The following is an 18287-nucleotide window of genomic DNA, read 5'->3' as shown; positions in this document are numbered from 1 at the left end:
AGCCGAGTTATAGCTCTGCAAAGTTTGAAATTAAACAAGTAGCTCTTCAGCATTAGTGATTGGTCTTGGGTTGCCATACCACTATGTCAAAAACATTTTTTTTCTCTCTGAATCACACAACAGTAATCCATGACTCTACTTTAGATCTCATGAGCTAACACTAAAGCCTGAAAACACATCTGGTGCGATTTTTTTTGGCTTGAGATATAGCCCCTCTCAAAGTTAGAAGTAAACTAGAAATGAAGACCCGGCTTCATTTTGCAAAAATTTAGGGGTTACAGTGCGCGATTTTTGCCCAAAATATCGAAAATCTCTTTTCCTTTCCTAGTTTGAATGCAGTTTTATTCTTATATCTCACGAGTCCAACAATGCATGACACTCGCGCAACTGATGCATTTTCGCTGAATTACGGCTGATCAAAGTGCGATATTTCACAAAAATTTGTCTTGTTTGTTTACTATATTGCTCATAGCTTCCTCAAATAATTGTTTTATAATTTAAATTTGAATACAGTTTTGTTAAAATGTGTATCACGGGTCAAACAAGCCATTCAAATTTAAAATCGGACGCCATTTCGTTGAGTTTCAGCCTTTCAAAGCTGTTTAAGCAACCGTTTGGTATTGATGTAACAATCTTTTGTTATTGATGTAACTATTTGTTCCTCCAGTTAAGAGCGCCGTACGCCGTTGTCTGCCAATAAGAATAAATAAGTAAATAAGTATTTACTTACCTTACTTACCCTGTCGATCCTCAATACTTACCTATCATCCAGCCATCAGTTTTACCCAATTCAAATTGAATTTTTACATTCAACTTGAACTTAGTTCTTTTCTTAATTCGCTTAATTAAGATTATTTATATTATTTATTTACATCAACATTCAAACCAACATTTTGTTGTCTGAATCACAATATTTGGTTGTTGATGTACAAAACAAACAACCTTTGGTTGCTGATGTAAAGAAAAAACAAACAAAAAACCCCAACCCCCCCCCTTTTTTTTTCTTCTGCGGTTCTCTCTTTGGGCAAAGCTATAAAAAAAAAGCAGAAAACAAAAAATAAACTGAAGCTAAACCACAACAACCTTCCTGTGCTGATGTACAAAACAAGAGACCTATTGTTGCTGATGGGTGAGGCAGCACAAAAGCATATTTTCGTTCGCTCGCACATCGTACAAAACAATCAGTCAAAGGCTACAAAACAAACAACTTTTAGTTGCTGATGTACCAGATAAATAACCTTTGATTGCTGATGTACAAAATAAGCAAGTTTTAGTTGCTGATGTACCAAATAAACAACCTTTGGTTGCTAATGTACAAAACAAGCAACGATTGGTCGGTCCCAGCTATTATCTTTAATTATATATACACTAACCTTGCTTCCAAAACTATTAGGCAATTTGGTTAGAAAACAACGAACGTTGCATTAACAAATTCGGCTGCGAAACAGCATTAAAAAGAGCGTGATGTCTGTATTTGAAATGTTTACGTTTATTCATGTTAATAATATCTCGTATTAATCATTATTGTTATTTGTTATCATTTGGTTTATGCATTTCTGCTTGCACTCGAGTACAAGAATAAATAGTTCTTTATGTTCAGTTATTTGAATAATCAATTAATACCATAACATGCATACATATGTACATGCCATGTATGTATTGGTTTGTATACGGATGTATATAGCATGTATATTATTTAATTTTGTATATTTTTGTATGCCCTATGCATATTTTTTAAATGGAAATACAATAATTCAAATAAGTAGAGTATATACTATATATGCTTGTATATATGCACTAAAATATTCTCATAAGTATGTTATATGCAGATGCAGTATAAGTTTACATATATTAAAAACCATCATTGAATATATTCAGGCACGCTTTCAATTTCTCATTCACTTGAATTGTTGGTAATTTAAAATTAAGCACATCTTAAGCAGCTGAATAACAATTTATTTGGGAATAAAAGTCAATGTGAAATTGAGAGCAATGCGCTTTATTAATTTGTATACAATTGCTAATAAGGGTATATTCGTTATATGGAGATTTTCTTGGAATACAAATACTTTTTACCAAATAATTTATTTATGTTATGTTATTATTACAAATATATTTCATTTAGTTGAGTAATAGTTTATTACGTTTCTTTAAATGACAACAACTTTTAATCAACAATTACGTTTTCTTTTTTATTTTTCTTTTTTGTTTAAGCAAATCCACAGACATTACAATACATAATGATTAATTTACAAACAGTTCGTATGCCTTCTCTTTGCTATAAGGCATTTGCTGCTTATATATTGTATACATGCTCTCATATACATTAGTTTATGCAGATCTTCAGCTTATGCTTCATTATCGTTGTGCCATTTGCAATTTAGGGTTGGGGAGTATTTATAATACAGCGATATGCCTTTAATTTATAATTCGTGTGACAAAAATTTATTTCAGCGGTTTGTTTTGTTAGCTATACAAACATTATTTTATTCATACGTTATTTGTTTTGTGTGTGTGTGTTTTTTTAGTAAGTCAGCGAAGGCAGCGTAAAATTTCTCAATTTGACTTTTAGTTAAATAAAACGTAAAGTGGGAAGAGATAGTGTGCATATAAAATTAACAATAGTTTTCCAAATTAAATGCAACAAGTGTCTATGTTTTGGTTGCACTGTGCAATAAGTGGCACGGTGGGTACTTTAATTGTATAACAACTCAGAAAAGATCTTGTGCGTTCACAAAATAAGTTTATAAAAGCAAATGCTAAAGTGCAGTTGAAGCTTCAAATCAGTTCAGTCAATCTTTGAGTAAGCTTAACATGTTCGGGGGCACGTTCACATAAATAATTAATTGTTATGCCAGCTCTTTCCAAAAGAAGATACACGCATAAGTACTATATATCAATTAGTTGCCATTTGTTATTGTTTATGTATATTCTCTATATATATATATATGTATAATTATTCATTTATAATACGCAACACATTGGAATTTTTATTGGACTACATAAATACATACATACATAATGATAATAATTTTAATAATCATAATGACAATTTGCTAGAACTCTGTTGCAGTTTATATATGTATGTGTGTGTCTGTGTATAGTTATATATGTATGTAGATGTAGCGGATTATGTTTTTAGTTAGAGCTGTGTAGGCTGAAGTATACCAAACAAATATTAAGTTTAATTTCACCAATTCGCTAGCTTTGTGCGTTGTGTTTTCTTTTTTTATATTTTTGTCGTTCAACTTTAGCTGTATACAGCTTCAAAGCTTTTCGCTAGCGTATGTACAATACTTTTGAGATTTGTTTGCTTAGCTAAAGTTCTCTCGTTGAGATAGAGAAACTAAATACTGAAGTTGAGAATGAGAATGAAAACTGAGGCATGAGAAAAAACAGCACAAAACGTGCGTATTTAATTAGTGCTTAACTCAAGGCTTAGCAGCACTTGCAGCAGCTTTTCATGAGTTAATTCTTAGTTATTTTTATAAACCTTAGCGCTGCACATACAACAAATTTAAGCACATCGAATATTAAAATAAGTATATTGTTATTAATTTTTCTTACGGGGGAGGGGCGCTATTAAATTCTTTGTTCTCTTACTCCACAATACGCAATTCGCAATGCTCAACAATAAATTTGATGTTTATGCTATTTGGGGCTTATTTGAAAACATTGATAATATTCCAAGCACATACATAAGTAATTAACTTGACATTTACACGGCATGACAACGTAAATTATTTATAAATACAATAATATTTATATAGTTTAATATGCTTTACTTATATACGGGTAATAAGTTTTTCTTCGTTTTCTTTCTTCACTTTGCTATAAGTTTTGCACATCTCTCTGTTGATTAATGCTGTCTAACATTTGCTAAGATCAAATTTGTTGCAGTACACGTTACTGTATGTGTATATGTGTGTGTGTGAAAATATGTAGGTGTGTGTTTGCTGTGTGCAGACTGCTTTAACAATTACAATTGGCATTGGGCGTGCCCTGCGTCTGATCCGTCAAGCGCTGTCCCTTCTGTGAGCCGCCCACTAACGTTGGATCCGCATCCAGACTCTCCGACATCTTATCGCATATAATATCCACCAAGCGCTCAAAGACAGCCTGTAAATCAAAACGCAATGGCATGAATACAAATTAAACATATATATTTATTTATTCTGCACTCACCTTAACATTCACATTCTCCTTGGCTGAGGTCTCAAAGAACTCCACGCCCAGCTGGTCGGCCAACTGGCGTCCACGCTCAAAGCTAATCACACGCTGATCCTCCATATCGCACTTGTTGCCCACCAGTATCACCTGGGCATTGTCCCATGAGTACGTCTTGATTTGTGTAACCCTAAAGCGAATTGCTCAAGTTAAAGCGCTTTGATTGGTGGCTCACCAAGGCTTACCAGTCCTGCACAGAGTTAAAGCTGTCCTCGTTGGTGACATCATACATCAGAATGAAGCCCATGGCGCCGCGGTAGTAGGCTGTGGTTATGGTGCGGTAACGCTCCTGACCAGCCGTATCCTGTGCAGGCAAGAGTGAGGTTTATGTTAGTGGAAGTGTGTGGTGAGAAAACGCAATTAGTGTCAGACACACACACACACAAACACACACACATGCATACAGCTGAGCACACTAGTGAGTGCGCTCACCTGTGAAACTTGTTGCCAAGACTTTGAAGGATGTTTGGTTGACATTGATGCAAAAAATAGACATGGCCAGCAGCTCAACAATCAATAATTTATATATGTATGCATGTGTGTATGTGTGTGTGTGAAAATTTTCTGACCCACAGGCGCATAAAACTAGGCAACAGTTTTTGCTTGTGTGTGCACATTTTAATGACTGCCAGGCCAAGTTTATTTTGTTGCCTTGCCTTATGTTGTTGAAGCTCTAAACTTACCCAAATTTGCAGCTTGACGCGCTTGTCATGTCGAAAGACGGTCTTCACTTTAAAGTCAATGCCCACAGTGGAGACAAAGGCCGATGTGAAGCTGTCGTCCGCATAGCGAAAGAGAAAACTCGTCTTGCCCACACTGGAGTTGCCAATGATGAGCAGCTTGAACATGTAGTCAAAGTTCTGATCAGCTGCATCCTTTTGCCATTTGGGATCACCACCGCCAGCCATTGTTGTGCGCTGTAAGCAAATAATAAATAAATAAAATTCATAAATTCATGTTTATTTATCAACCTTATTTTGATTACACATTATGCTTTTCTTTTGAGCTTAGTTAGCTTATGCTAACACGTTTGCTCACTCATTTATTGTTGCTGTGCGATCAGATCAGATCAGCTTAGCCTAGTGTTTTGTGCGTGTCAATTGTTATTATTTATACAAAATTCCTCACTCGCTACAGTAAAACACTCGCAGCATTTGCTCAGATTTGTGGAAATCAAATAACGAAAACCGAAAAATTAGACAACAAATGAAATTCAAAACAAACAAGGGCTTAAGCTTTTCTATTTTAACAGCCTGTTCTAACTTTCTAACTTTTATACAAAGAGTTTATTAACGCATAATAATAATAATGTTTGATACGACTTTGGCGCTATTTGTTAGCTGGCTGGCCCAAGCGCTCTGTCTGCTGCTCACTCAAGCCTGGCAGCATCCCATTATATCTACAGGACTGTGCCTGCTGCTGGGTCTCTATACACAGGCAGATGAGCAAGTGCGTCAGCAGTGCATGGATCAGTTGCGTGCGCGCTGGCAGCGCTTTAATTTCTGCGCTTGGCTGCCCGGCAAAGTTGCGCCCAGCCAGGCCAATTATTATGACTATGGCATGCAGCAGGGACCGCACACTTGGCTGCATGTGGGCCCCAATCAGAGCCCCGTCAACATCGATGAGCAGGCCACCGAACGCTTGGCCATACGCGAGCTGCTCAACTGGAATCACTATGACGAGCTGCCGCTGAGCATAACGCTGGAGAACACTGGCCAAACGCTGCTGCTGCGCGCTCAGTTTCGCGCCAATGCGCCCACGCTTAGCGGCGCCGATCTGCTGGCCAACTATACGTTCATGGAGCTAAGCTTCCACTGGGGCTGGTCGAACAGCGAGGGCTCCGAGCATACGATCAATCATCGCAAGTATCCGCTGGAGATGCAGGTGCTCCATCGCACTGGCGCCGCCGTGCCGCGCAGCAGCACCAGCAGCTATGATCTGCTAATGGTGGCCTATGTGTTTGAGCTGTCGGCGCATAATCCGTTCTTGGATCCGCTCATGCAGAATCTAAAACTGGTGCAGCAGCCCGGCAAGCGCGTGCAGATTGCTCCGTTTCCACTTTCGTATCTGGTGTATCCGTTCCGCACGGGATTTTACAGCTACGGCGGATCGCTCACGCAGCCGCCTTGCTATCAGGGCACTGAGTGGTTCATCTTTCCCGAGTCGCTGGCCATTAGCGACTTTCAGCTGCGTCACTTCAGGCAGCTGCTGAGCGGCGACGGCATCACGCCCATCACACGCAATTCGCGTCCCGTTCAGTCACTGGGCAATCGCATTATAAATTTGAACTACTTCTGTCCGTATGATGCCACTCAGCTGGCGCGTATGCGCCTAGAGCTATTGCAGCAACAGGAGCTGGAGGAGCAGGAGGCGCAGGCAGTGCAGATCGAACAGCAGCAGCAGCAACAGCAGCAACTCAAGCAGCAGCAGCAGCAACAACAGCAACAGCAGCAACCAGAGCAATTGGAATTGAAGTCCATTAGCTCGGACGATGAGGGGCAGCTAATAGAGACACTGGACACCACCACCACCATTACAACCAACTCTAACACCAGCGTTTGCACCACAGTGCTGAAGCGAGAATCGCTGCAGCAGCAACAGCAGCAGCCGTTGCCGCCTTACTGTCCTAACTCGATTATCTTTTTCAGCAGCAACAATTTTGGCAACACAAGCAACAGCAATGGCAGCGAAGGCGGCGACACGAATATGATGGAGAAATGCAGTGGCCATGGTCATGGACACTATCAGCTGGAGCAGACCGAGGCGGATGTTATGATGACGCTGAGCAATGGTGTCGGCATCTGTGGCATGGGCGATGGCTTCAATGTAGGCGTGGGTGTGGGCGTCGGCGTCGGTGTAGCCACCGGCATACCGTTAATGGAGTAACAATTATACATGCATATTAGCCTTGTTGCGGATAGACAAGGGGTCGAGATAACTCAATTAAGTTGATTGTGTGTGCGCAAGGCTTAAACAAGTTGCGTTTCTATATATATATATTTTCTTAAAAAGCATCGAATCCAGTTAACCCACACTTAGAGGGAGGGAAGTCAGCAGCATAGCAAATTGAGTGGACAATTGATAAACAGCCTCAACATTTATACAAACTGTTCTGTTTGAAATATATGTATATACTACTATATATGTATATAGAAAAAAATATATATATATTTATACGCTCTGTAGTCCTGTCACGTTATGTTGGCAATTTCAAAGGCTGACGAGCACTGAGTCCGGCCTTGAAAACTTATAGCCTTGTCTTTTGCTATTTCATTTTTAAGTACAGCGTCCTGTTTCTCTATTTTTCTTTTTGCTCTATGCAAACAGCATGTCGATAATTTGTGAGTAGAGAAAGCATAAAGCAACAACAACAACAGCAGCAACCATAATAGAAGCAGCAATAATTTGCGCTGTCAAGTCAAAAGTTGCGCAGCAACGTGCTTGTCAGACTTACTCTTGTATATACATATGTATATCTATATATATTTCTTTATATGAGTGCGCGCATCATGCTCAAGGCTCTGTTAAAAGCCGACGCTTCGTCAGGTTGAAGCTGCTGGCTGCCTTTTGAGTGACTCTTGAGGCGCACAGCCAGCGGGGCAGGCGGAGTCGAAGCAGAGGCAGAGCACAACAGTCAGAGACGTGGTAAATAAGCACAGGCTGTTAGGCTGTTATCAGCGCATGTTTTTATCTATGCCTGGCCATGTTGTAATTATCGATTTTTATTCTCCTCCTACCACAATTAGGGTTGTACTTGCTGCTGCTGTTGCTGCTTTTGTTGTTGTTGTTGTCGAGGTTTCGAATTTCGAAGCTGCGACCCTCATTAACCAGCTGTTTGTAGTTAGAGCGCACATATGTATCTACAAGCTATAAACTGTGGTTAGAGTTTAATTATTCCTAACATACTGAGCGTCGCATGACAACTACAACATTTTAGCATTTAACGTGTATCGAATTTAATAACTTGTATTTTTAATTCAACGAGCAAGCTATTCCTTTAAACAATGGCGCAATTGTATTCTAAATTTAATTAAAGTAAACTGACGCTTTAAGGCAATTGCGTTGCATTCGCTGTGCCATTGTTGGCCTTACCTTTGCCTGAGTGCAGTCAGGCGTTGTTCTTGTTGCTGCAATAATTGCTACCGCAGGCATGTGGTGAAGCCACAACAATGAAATAATCATTTACTGTATACATTTGGCATTGACAACTTTCACTGTCGGTTGACTATTGTCGTCGTCATTATCAACCAGACAAAATACAAAATATAGCACACGAGCGTATGTGGGTGGATGTGAGTGTGTGCCCTCACTAAAGCAATTGTTGACATGACTAGCGAGGCTGAAAATGCAGCTGCGGGCCTTCAAGTTGCTTACAAATGTGCATAAGTAAGTTTTAGTTTTACGTGCTGAGTGCCATGCGGCGTATACTTATTGTTAGAGCTAATGTAAATGCACTTACTCTAACTTGGTTTACTGCTTGCTACGGCTGATGACAACAGATTCCTGCGTCGTAGTTGTTCCTTCTGCTGACCAACGGCTTTTCTCTCCTTTTTGTTGCTTTTGTTGCTTTGTTGTTGACGTATGCTCAATGTTTGTGTTAGTATGTGTGTGTGTGTTTGTGTTTTTACGTGGGAGTAAGCTCTTGACTGTTATTTTTCACACATATACACAAATCGATAATGTGGCTGTGAGTTTCTTTTTCGCTCTTTTTTTTATTGTTGTTGATTTCTTTTTTACACTGACTTTGATTTTAGCGATAATTGCGTGCAGCTCAAAATTCAGCCTTGGCACTGGGTTAGAATTTCCGTTGTCTGCGGGCCTGCTGTTTGCACTTAATACGTTTTCTTTTTGCTTTTTTCTGTTTACGGTTACTCAATCAATGATTTAGCAAAATGCGCGCTCAGTTCGCTTGTAGTCACAATTAATCAATTATTTGGACAAGTTTATTGCAACGCAATTGCTTCTTATTATTTCAACTGTTTTTCTTTAATTTTGTTCACGATGAATCTCTGTTCGTTTGCTTGTGCACGTCGTCTTCTTCTAAAGGACCACGAATGAGGCAAAAATTTTCCTGCAGCTACGCATGTGTGTCTGTATATGTCTGTTAAAGACGGCGAATTAAATAAAGCGGCGAATATAAGCGCGTTTTGTATACGTTTTCATAATTTAAACTGTTTCAAAGTTACTGCTGCTTCTCACATACGCAGGGAGCTCGGTTGAAAATCGATGGCTTCGCCTGGGCAAGATTATGTGTGAGTGTGCTTGGATAAAGCTTTGCGGCGAAATAATACCTTGCAAGCTTTTCATTCATTATATACCTTTAGCTATCGAATTGTTATCGTTATTAATTTAAATAAATAACATAAATTAAATTACGTTTATATAATTAAAAAAGTACCTCAAATTTAATCTGCAAGATTTGCACCTCAAGCTATGCAACATTTTATGTAGTCTTAAAGTACTATAAATTTGCTTATCGAGCTGCCGCCACCTTTTTTGTCTGTTGACTTTTACTAGCAAGCGCGATGTTTAAAAAATTTGGTTGCATTGATAGCTTATCTTGCTGAGAAATAATTACTTTATGGATGTATCGCAATTAAAAGCAAAGCTAAATTGCCCAATATCATGTTTGGTACAAAGTTTGTATATAAAACAAATTGCATGATATAAACATGTTCAATTATTAACAACTTTAACAATACAATAATGCAATGGAAAACACGCTACAGTTTGCTATTGCCAGCAAGCATATCACGCACAACTTTCACTGCGTATTTGGCCGTGCCTGGGGCTGTAGTAACGCCATAGCCACCGTGTCCATAGTTGTGAACGATCTTAAGGCGACGGCCCGATGGGTTTGTTATGAGTTCTGGCTCCACACGGACTACAGCACGATGTGGACGCAATCCAACACATTCACGAACAATTTCCGCCTTCTTCAAGCTAGGCAGCATGTTGTAGCAACGTTCCTTTATGGACATGCTGTCGTACTTACACCACTCGGTGTTGTAGCTATCATATTGTCTGCAGCCGCCTATCGTAACAGTCTCGAAGCCGGGTAAAATATACGTATCCAGATCGCCATAGAATGCCGTCTTAATCCAAGGAGCGCGCACCTTCAGTACCTGTCCACGTAGCGGCACCAGCTGCTGATCGTTACACAGCTCTTTGGCGCCCATACCCGTGCAGTTCAGCAGCACATCAAAGTCTTTTGGCACATCAAAGAAGTTGCTAACATGCTGGCGCACCACTTGACCACCATTTTTTAGGAATCTAAAATAAATTACAATTAGTATCTTACAGAGCATAGTATTCCATACTCACTTTTCGGTGGCATAGGGCAAAAACAGGCGGCTTTCGGTGAGGCATGTTGTAAAGAAAGATCCGTATTTCCAGCCGCCCTCACACAGTTTCAATTCTTCCTCCGTGGCACGGCGATAAACGGGCAACAGCTGTTCGATGAAGTGGTTCTACACAGAAGAAATCAAAATATGTACATTGCTAAGTGCAATTAAATTAAATACACAGACGAGATAAGAAACGCTGATAGCAGGCATTATCGGCAGCTTACCCGGACTACAGAAGGTGTGGTGCGTGAATATATGTAACCGGACAATTGACAAACGCCAGCCAGTGCCGATTCCTTGGATCGTCGTATTTCGTCCCAGTAATTGAAAGCGTCTGTCATCCATTGTCTGCAAATCACAAACGTGATGTTGATTAATTTAATTTATTCAGCCTCTATGCTTACTTACTGCGTAATCCCTTTAGTGGGACCCATGAAGCTTGTGCCAGGGCGAAAGATGCCGGCAGCTACATAGCTTACGGTATCCTCATTGAAGCGGTCTGCTATGATCGAGACCTGAGCTGTTGGAAACTCCTTCTGCAGCTCCAACGCGGACGTCAGTCCAATTATTCCACTGCCCAACACGCCGAAATGCATTGTCACTGTTTCCGCTCTGCTCTACGCTGGAATAAGTTTCATACTAAGGCAACGGCGCTCACTGCATTTATATTTAAAGGTGTTTAGTGGATGCTTATCACAGAGCCGTTTATTATCAGGGAATTCCAGCATGCCTTTTTTATGGCCACCATCGTTCAATAAACATGAAATGTTTCCATAGAGTGCAAGTGTGCGCTTTATAATATAACTTTTTACAGTCAAAACTACACAATCTTTGATTATTACGCCAACTTAAGTTATTTATTTATTTTTACCTTATTGTTAAGCTTTACGCATTTGGAAATACTAATCGAGTAATGCGGTAGTCGAGCTATTTGCCAACACACTGTCATCCTACATTGTCAGCTGTCTTTTGCATTTGGTGACAACCCTAAACAAACTAAATTTTACATACATATACAAAGTTACACTTGCATTTCCAAATTTTTATCAAATTGGCTAAAATTGTGCAATAGCAAGGCGTAAGAGTGGCTCGTCAAGCATTGTCAGTGGTCCAGCGCTGCTAACCGGTGGAAGCTGCAGGAGTGGAATATTGCCCAAATTTAGCAACATGTCATCAATGTCGCCCAGTGAGGTGAGTGCCTGCATTTATTTATGCGTACCATTGTGTACGTGTGTGCGCAAAACAGTTGTGCAAATGTTTGTTTAACTGCCTGGCGCTGCCGGCTGTGGAAAAGTTCAACGTCACTTAAACGTCGTAAGATGCTGCAACTGACGCAGGGATTGCAACAATATTATTATACAACAATTAAAGGCGCTGCTTTGTCTGCAGTTTACTTTCACCGCACTGCATGTCACGGCATTTGTGGTTTCTCCAAATTGACATTTCGAGGCTGCAGCACAGCCACAAACGCCCACAATAATATCGACCTGGCTGGCATGCAACTAAATGCAGCAATTTGTTTACACAGCCACACACATGCAACGCGATTTGTTTACATCACATAAACAAGCCTTGGCAGCGCCCGAGCTCCAACACTCCTGCGCAGATAGATTAGTCTGTTCTCTGGCACACATATATGTAGGTTTGTATATCTAGCAACGCTTTTCGCGAGATTCGCACAGTTCATCCATAACGCTTGACGTCGACGCGTGTATCTCGCGTACGCGGACACTTTCAATCTCAGTGCGCTCTGTCGTCGCGAACGCGTAAAGTTATTAACAAGCAAACAAAACTTAATTAAGAAACTCCAATAGTGTGTTTAGTTCAACAATTGTATAGTATATATAACTATATATTATATAAATAGCTAATATAGAGCGTCAAGTGCCTTGGCACGCGTTTTCTCGACCACACGCATTGTTTTCACACATATTTAAATTTAAAAAAATTTTCCTTTGCTTTTTGGCACGCGTTCAATTAACAAAACAAAACAGTCTGCTAAAAAATTGTGTGAGAAAAATCTTGTTATATCGCTGTTCAATTCTCAAGCTACTACTAATTAATACCAATTGTGCAAATCGCAGATAACCAGTTTCCATATTTGATATGCAAACGCTGTCGTTTAGCTCTCGATATCTAGACAATTTTGGTTGTGTTTTCAGTTCATTTTGTTTTTTAATTTAGAATTTTTTTGGCATACAGGTTTCTGCCAGCTGCGTTATTCGCATGCAAATTGAGCATAGGGGCCGATATACAATCAGAGCACAAAAAATAATGTACGAGTGTTTTGTCTTTTGGGCTACTTACATTTCCTTATGGCTAAAACAATGGATATCTGCTTTGTTTACTTTGTCATAGTATGAGGAAGCCACCCGCTTAGCTTGGATTTTATTGCATTTATTCTGTAGCCTGCGCACATATCTGTTTGAACTTTAAATTGCAAACTGCAATTAATCAAACTAATAATAAAAGCTTTGTGCACTCAATTGCTCTGATTGCCTGGAAAGCGTTGATACATTTCACTTAATCTCAATTGAATTGTTATCGCCATTTAATCTTTTCACTGCTGCCATCGTCATTGAATAAATTGAAGCAATGCTTTTGTAAAAGATTTTACAAAATGGCAAAATAAATTCGAAGACCGTAGAAATCTAAGCTCTTGTACAATTTGCTTATGTGACTAATCGAGCCGAACATATCAGCTTCAATTTGTTTACTTTAGTTCTTCTGTAGCATTTCCATGCACATCCCACGTGCAGTGGGCGAGGACACGTTCCGTAGCCGCACACTTGATTTTGATTAGTTTCCAATTGCCGCGTTTGTTTTTATAGGTCATTTTAACTATAGAATACAATATTTTTATTACAAATTGAGCATGCCAATCAATGAGCGCGCAAGATGAGCTGTGTCAGCTCTTGGACACTCGTCGTATGCGTGATATACGCTCACTCTCTCTCTCTCTCTCTCTCTTACGCACACTCTTGTGTGTGTGTGTGTGTGTGGCCCAGTAGATCTTCTGAAGCAGACGCGATTCAGCAGGTTTTCTTTTAGATTTATTTCTGTAATGCTGCGACAGTCAGAACGAAATCAAGCAATACGCTGACGTCACAATGCCAAGCAATGACGTCGAGCGCACGTTGCACATTATGTATAGGCGTATGTATATACAAACTGTATGTGTGTGGCTATCGATTGAGGGCAGAGGCTTTACACGAAGGCCAAAATTGTTGATTTAGCTTTAGCAAGTTTAAGGTTATGGCTAAAACAACAGCAACAGCATTTATTTTCCGCCTGTTCTCTCTTTCTTTTCCTCAACCTACAGCTCAGCACTATTTTTGCTGTTGTTGTTGTAATGCGCTTAAGTTTGTTGCTGCAAATTCTTGTGCCTCATGGCAGGAAATCGTTTTATATGGCTTTGGCGCATGTGAAAGTTGCATAATTGAGCCCCAAATGACTTGTTTATTGGCCCAAAGGGGGGCGCTGGCTTGTGGGTCAGTTTTGGGCGTGTAATGAATCAATGTCTGCAGTATCCGCAACTGGGTTGGGCTAAAAATAATCTCAAGCTGACGCGCCAAATGCTTAATTGACAAAACAAACACTTAACATAAATTAAAATAACAAACAACACACGCATGACTCATGAAGATAACAAAACCACCAAAAGCAGCAGCAGCAGCACTTTCATCACAACTGTTTCGCTCTCTTTATTGTTCATTTGCTTATTTATGGTTATGCTGCAAACGACCTTCACACTTGGCCCAAACCCAAACAGTAGCTTCACCTCCCACACATTTGGCAACTACACATGTAGCCTGACAATTCAATTTGCGTTGTCAACGTAAACGCAAACGCCTCCGCAGCTTTATCAGTTGGCAAGTTCATCAGACTTTAGATAGCCAAAGTATTTTTGTTTTTTGGCCAACAGAATTCTTGAGCATTGCGTTTGTTTAGCAACAAATAAAAACAATACAGTTTTCGTTTTTTGCGCTTTGTTTACAGTGCCAACAATAATATTTTCTGTAGCTTAACATATGAATTTATTTGTTTATAAATTGCTGTTTTATTAGCTATTGTTTTGCCATACGAACTTAATAAAATGCGCATATTGTGTGTAAAATAGTTTGGGAAAAATACAAACTTGACTACAAATTTTCTCTTTCAGTTTTAGTGCAAAGCAGTTGCTGTTTGGAAAACAGCTGCAGGCCTTAAACTGCAATTAGTGCTTTTATTAATGACCTATAAAAAATGCATTGACGAGCAATCGTCTCCAATTACCAGAGCGAACGCGCCTTTATATAATCGATCAGCCGCTGGGCGCTGATTTATTTGATTAATTCTCGCACGTTTGCATTTCAATTGCATATCTATGAATTGTAGATTGAAATTGAAATGAATTGTGCATGTGAGCTGTGGACTAGCCTCAACCAATTTGCATTCATACGCTGTCCTGTCCCGACCACTGTAATCTTATCAGTTGCTTATCAGGCGTATAAAGCATGCTAAGCCCCCAGTGTGCTAAAGTCTATAGAGCCAGATGCGTTGGAATCTCGTGTCTTCTGCTGCTGCTGCTGCAGCTGCTGCCCAGGTAGCCATAACCCTAGTGCCAAGTATATATATATATATATATATATGTATACTCTATGTATATGTATTTATAAACAAGTTTTGTCTGCCACTGTCTATTTTGATAGTGCAAAAAAGAACATACACTTGCAAAAGCAGCTCATACGCATACAGAGGCACGTTGCCCGATGACGATGACTTCGAATGTTTCCGACAACGACGACGACGGCGTCGACGCCTCGTCTCGCCTAGAGCGGCAACTTGGCGCTTGTGCAAAAATTTCTCGACGCTTTTCTTCACAGTCGTTGGCCGTACGTTAGCTGTTGTTATACTTTTGTTTTGGTCGGCTGAAAATGTGGCAAACACTTGAATATAATTATTAACAAAATTAACACAATTGAAACATAGCAACAGTGCGGGCAACATTCAAATCGCAGAGCTAAACTATAAAAATAAATAAATACAAACAATACAGAAAAACTTAAAACGTGACAAAATGTTGAAGCTGTTTAAGAAATCTAAAGATAAAATACCCAAATCGGAGATTATCAGCGAACCCAAAGAACCCAAAACACCGCCAGTCTCCAAATGTGGCAAGTCGCTGCTGCTGGACAATTCGCGCTGGGAGGCAAGTAAAAATTAAAAAGTTGCAGCTGCAATTACAAACTTAAAGTGAAATGCTAACTGAATTTAACGTTGCGTCATAAGCACACAAATATATTTGTGCATGCTGCTCAAAATGATGAATTTTGATGACTGTGTAAAGTCGAAAATAGCGTCAGTTGGGGTGGCTTAGCTTTTGCATGAGCTTTGCAACAATTAGAAAATGTTAGCAGCTGTCCAAAGTGCTTCCTGCTTTAGCTAACTGAAGAGTGTCTACGCCTAATTGAATTCGATACTTGCTAATGCTTATCAAACTGATAAATAATAAGAGTACATATGTATTTAAGGATATATAAATAAAAATTTATGAGCGCTCGTACTCAACTGATAAACCCAACTGTGCGCAGAAAATAACAAAACAATCGACATTTTCATGGGCTTTACTAGTACATTGCACGAGCGCTATATCTTATCAAGACTGTTATCTTATACACATATAATATATATGTTTATACCCCCACGCATACTATGTAGTGTAGATTGACGTTTGTAAGCTCAAATGAAATGTATGCGCGATAAAAATATAAAAAGCTAGAACACAAAACAAAAAGCACAACTCCAATCACGCAATAATAAGCAAACATGAAAATTATGGGCGTGTATGTCTGTCTAGCTATATATCTATTAGGGCGTAACTAAATTCTGTCTGGCCAGTAGTTTAATTTTGCCCTCTCTCTTTTTTTTTCTCTTTTTAGCGTCGCCTGCATAAAGAGCTTATGTCCCTGATCAAGGAGCCCCCACCAGGCGTGACCGTTGACACTGAAAGCGTACAACAAAATTTATCCGAGTAAGTGCAGCATAAACTTAAACTAGGCCAAGTTCGCCAAAAACAAAGCAAAAACTGAAAACTGGTTTAGCTAAATTTAGCAATTTACGCATTGTTGTTGTTGTTGCTGTTGTTGAGCATTGGCAACAATGCGCACAATTGTTAATTTATCTGCTACTTAATATTTATCTTAAATGCTTTGTCTTAATTACAGGTGGAAAATAAACATAAAAGGCTTCGAGGGCACGCTTTACGAAGGCGAAGACTTCCAGCTGCTGTTCAAATTCAACAACAAATATCCATTCGATTCCCCAGAGGTGCGCTTAACTCTTGCAATTAATATTCATAATTATAATACTTATCAATTGCTGTTTAGGTTACCTTCATTGGTACCAACATACCAGTGCATCCACATGTCTACAGCAATGGCCACATCTGCTTGTCCATATTGACCGAAGACTGGTCGCCAGCGCTGTCCGTGCAATCTGTGTGCCTTAGCATAGCTTCCATGTTGAGCAGCTGTCGCGAGAAGAAGCGACCGCCAGATAATACGCTCTATGTGAAAACTTGCAATAAGAATCCCAAAAAGACTAAATGGTGGTACCACGGTGCGTATTATAATTATCTTCTGTTATGTCTCTTACTAATCTATCTACTCGTTTATGTTTATTGCAGATGATTCTGTTTAGTTAGCGTTCAAATTTACGACTACTGCCTGCTGCTTGAGTTGCGCATACACAATCACACTTAATACTGCAATACAAATTAAACAGAAACTAGTTGAAATGGCAAGCGAATCCAAACTCACACATATATTACATATTCTATATATCGATTTGGAACTGTTCGAAAAGCCTGTTTACAATAGTTAGGTGCAAATTAGCTGTGACAGTTTTACGCGTTGCTCATTTTTAAGAGCCAAACCAACAAACCCACACACACACACACACACACACAAAAACTGAGTGCACTTGATAGTAATTATCAATTAACGAAACATTGCTGTAACGAGTTACAATAAATTCAACATGAATCAAAAGTTAGTCACCAGCCAAAGCAACATAAGCAATAGCTAAACAACAAGAGCAAACAATGGCAAATGTATAGAAACAAAAAAAAAAACAAAGTAAACCCCCTATACTTAAATGTTAACATTTTATATTAGATTGTAAGACGCTAAATTAAATGTTATCCAAAGCTTATTGAGCGTCATATTTTTAACAAAAGAAAAAACAATCAAAAAGGCCTGTGCAAAAGTAAAAGCGTTGCCCTCTAGCTGCCGCCAAAGCCTGTGGCAGGCACATTCCAAGTCAACACGTCTGCCCCAAGCTGAGGGCGGCCTTATCAAGTGCTTAAATAAAGTGAAGCGATATAGTTTTTATGTAAATGTGTCTACACGTCTAGGGTTTCCAATTGATAGCAGAAACTCAAGTGTTTTCAATGCCTGTCTACAATTTGTATTACAAGTCGAGCATATAATATTTTTTTACGTTCATTTTCACGCACATTGTAATCTTTTTTCATTTCTCATTGTCATTATATTGTAAACATAAGCATACAAATTTATATTAATCATGTACCACCTACATACATGCATACGATATTTCTTTACATTTGGCAAGTAAAATGAATTATTGTGGCCAAAAGCTCTCATGTGGCACGATTTCAAACATATTTACCTCTTACTGTGCAACTAGAATATGAAATGTTCATATACTATA

At 39.2% G+C, this 18287-nt stretch overlaps 4 protein-coding genes across 5 annotated transcripts; 2 read left to right on the top strand and 2 right to left on the bottom strand.

Annotated features, from left to right (window-relative positions):
* Nucleotides 1-2977: 2977 nt before the first annotated feature.
* Nucleotides 2978-9413, bottom strand: LOC108597018 (ras-related protein Rab-3). Its single transcript, XM_017983299.2, has 5 exons — nt 8687-9413; nt 4911-5144; nt 4413-4531; nt 4186-4357; nt 2978-4119 (listed from the first exon to the last, which is right to left on the bottom strand). Exons 2-5 carry the CDS (start codon nt 5133-5135, stop codon nt 3973-3975), a joined length of 663 nt encoding a protein of 220 aa, XP_017838788.1. The 5' UTR covers nt 5136-5144; nt 8687-9413; the 3' UTR covers nt 2978-3972.
* Nucleotides 5291-7412, top strand: LOC108597017. Its single transcript, XM_017983298.2, has 2 exons — nt 5291-7181; nt 7240-7412. The coding sequence occupies exon 1, from the start codon at nt 5536-5538 to the stop codon at nt 7111-7113; it is 1578 nt and encodes a 525-aa protein (XP_017838787.1). The 5' UTR covers nt 5291-5535; the 3' UTR covers nt 7114-7181; nt 7240-7412.
* Nucleotides 9414-9782: 369 nt separating the features above from the next.
* On the bottom strand, nt 9783-11356 carry LOC108597028 (D-aspartate oxidase). The gene is made up of 4 exons (XM_017983315.1): nt 10983-11356; nt 10799-10922; nt 10552-10697; nt 9783-10500 (listed from the first exon to the last, which is right to left on the bottom strand). Exons 1-4 carry the CDS (start codon nt 11168-11170, stop codon nt 9951-9953), a joined length of 1008 nt encoding a protein of 335 aa, XP_017838804.1. The 5' UTR covers nt 11171-11356; the 3' UTR covers nt 9783-9950.
* A 107-nt stretch (nt 11357-11463) lies between these two features.
* On the top strand, nt 11464-17688 carry LOC108597029 (ubiquitin-conjugating enzyme E2 W). Of its 2 annotated transcripts, none has more exons than XM_017983318.1 (5): nt 11464-11765; nt 16496-16587; nt 16781-16883; nt 16943-17174; nt 17242-17688. In XM_017983318.1, the coding sequence occupies exons 1-5, from the start codon at nt 11742-11744 to the stop codon at nt 17253-17255; spliced, it is 465 nt and encodes a 154-aa protein (XP_017838807.1). In that variant the 5' UTR covers nt 11464-11741; the 3' UTR covers nt 17256-17688. The 2 variants fall into 2 exon arrangements, with proteins under 2 accessions (XP_017838807.1, XP_017838806.1); XM_017983317.2 differs by lacking the exon at nt 11464-11765 and adding an exon at nt 15434-15765.
* The last annotated feature ends 599 nt before the right edge of the window (nt 17689-18287 follow it).

This window comes from Drosophila busckii, chromosome 2R (genome assembly GCF_011750605.1).
Source record: "Drosophila busckii strain San Diego stock center, stock number 13000-0081.31 chromosome 2R, ASM1175060v1, whole genome shotgun sequence".
NCBI classification, from domain to species: domain Eukaryota; kingdom Metazoa; phylum Arthropoda; class Insecta; order Diptera; family Drosophilidae; genus Drosophila; species Drosophila busckii.
Note: the sequence above shows the minus strand (reverse complement) of the source record. Positions and strands in the feature narration are given on the sequence as shown.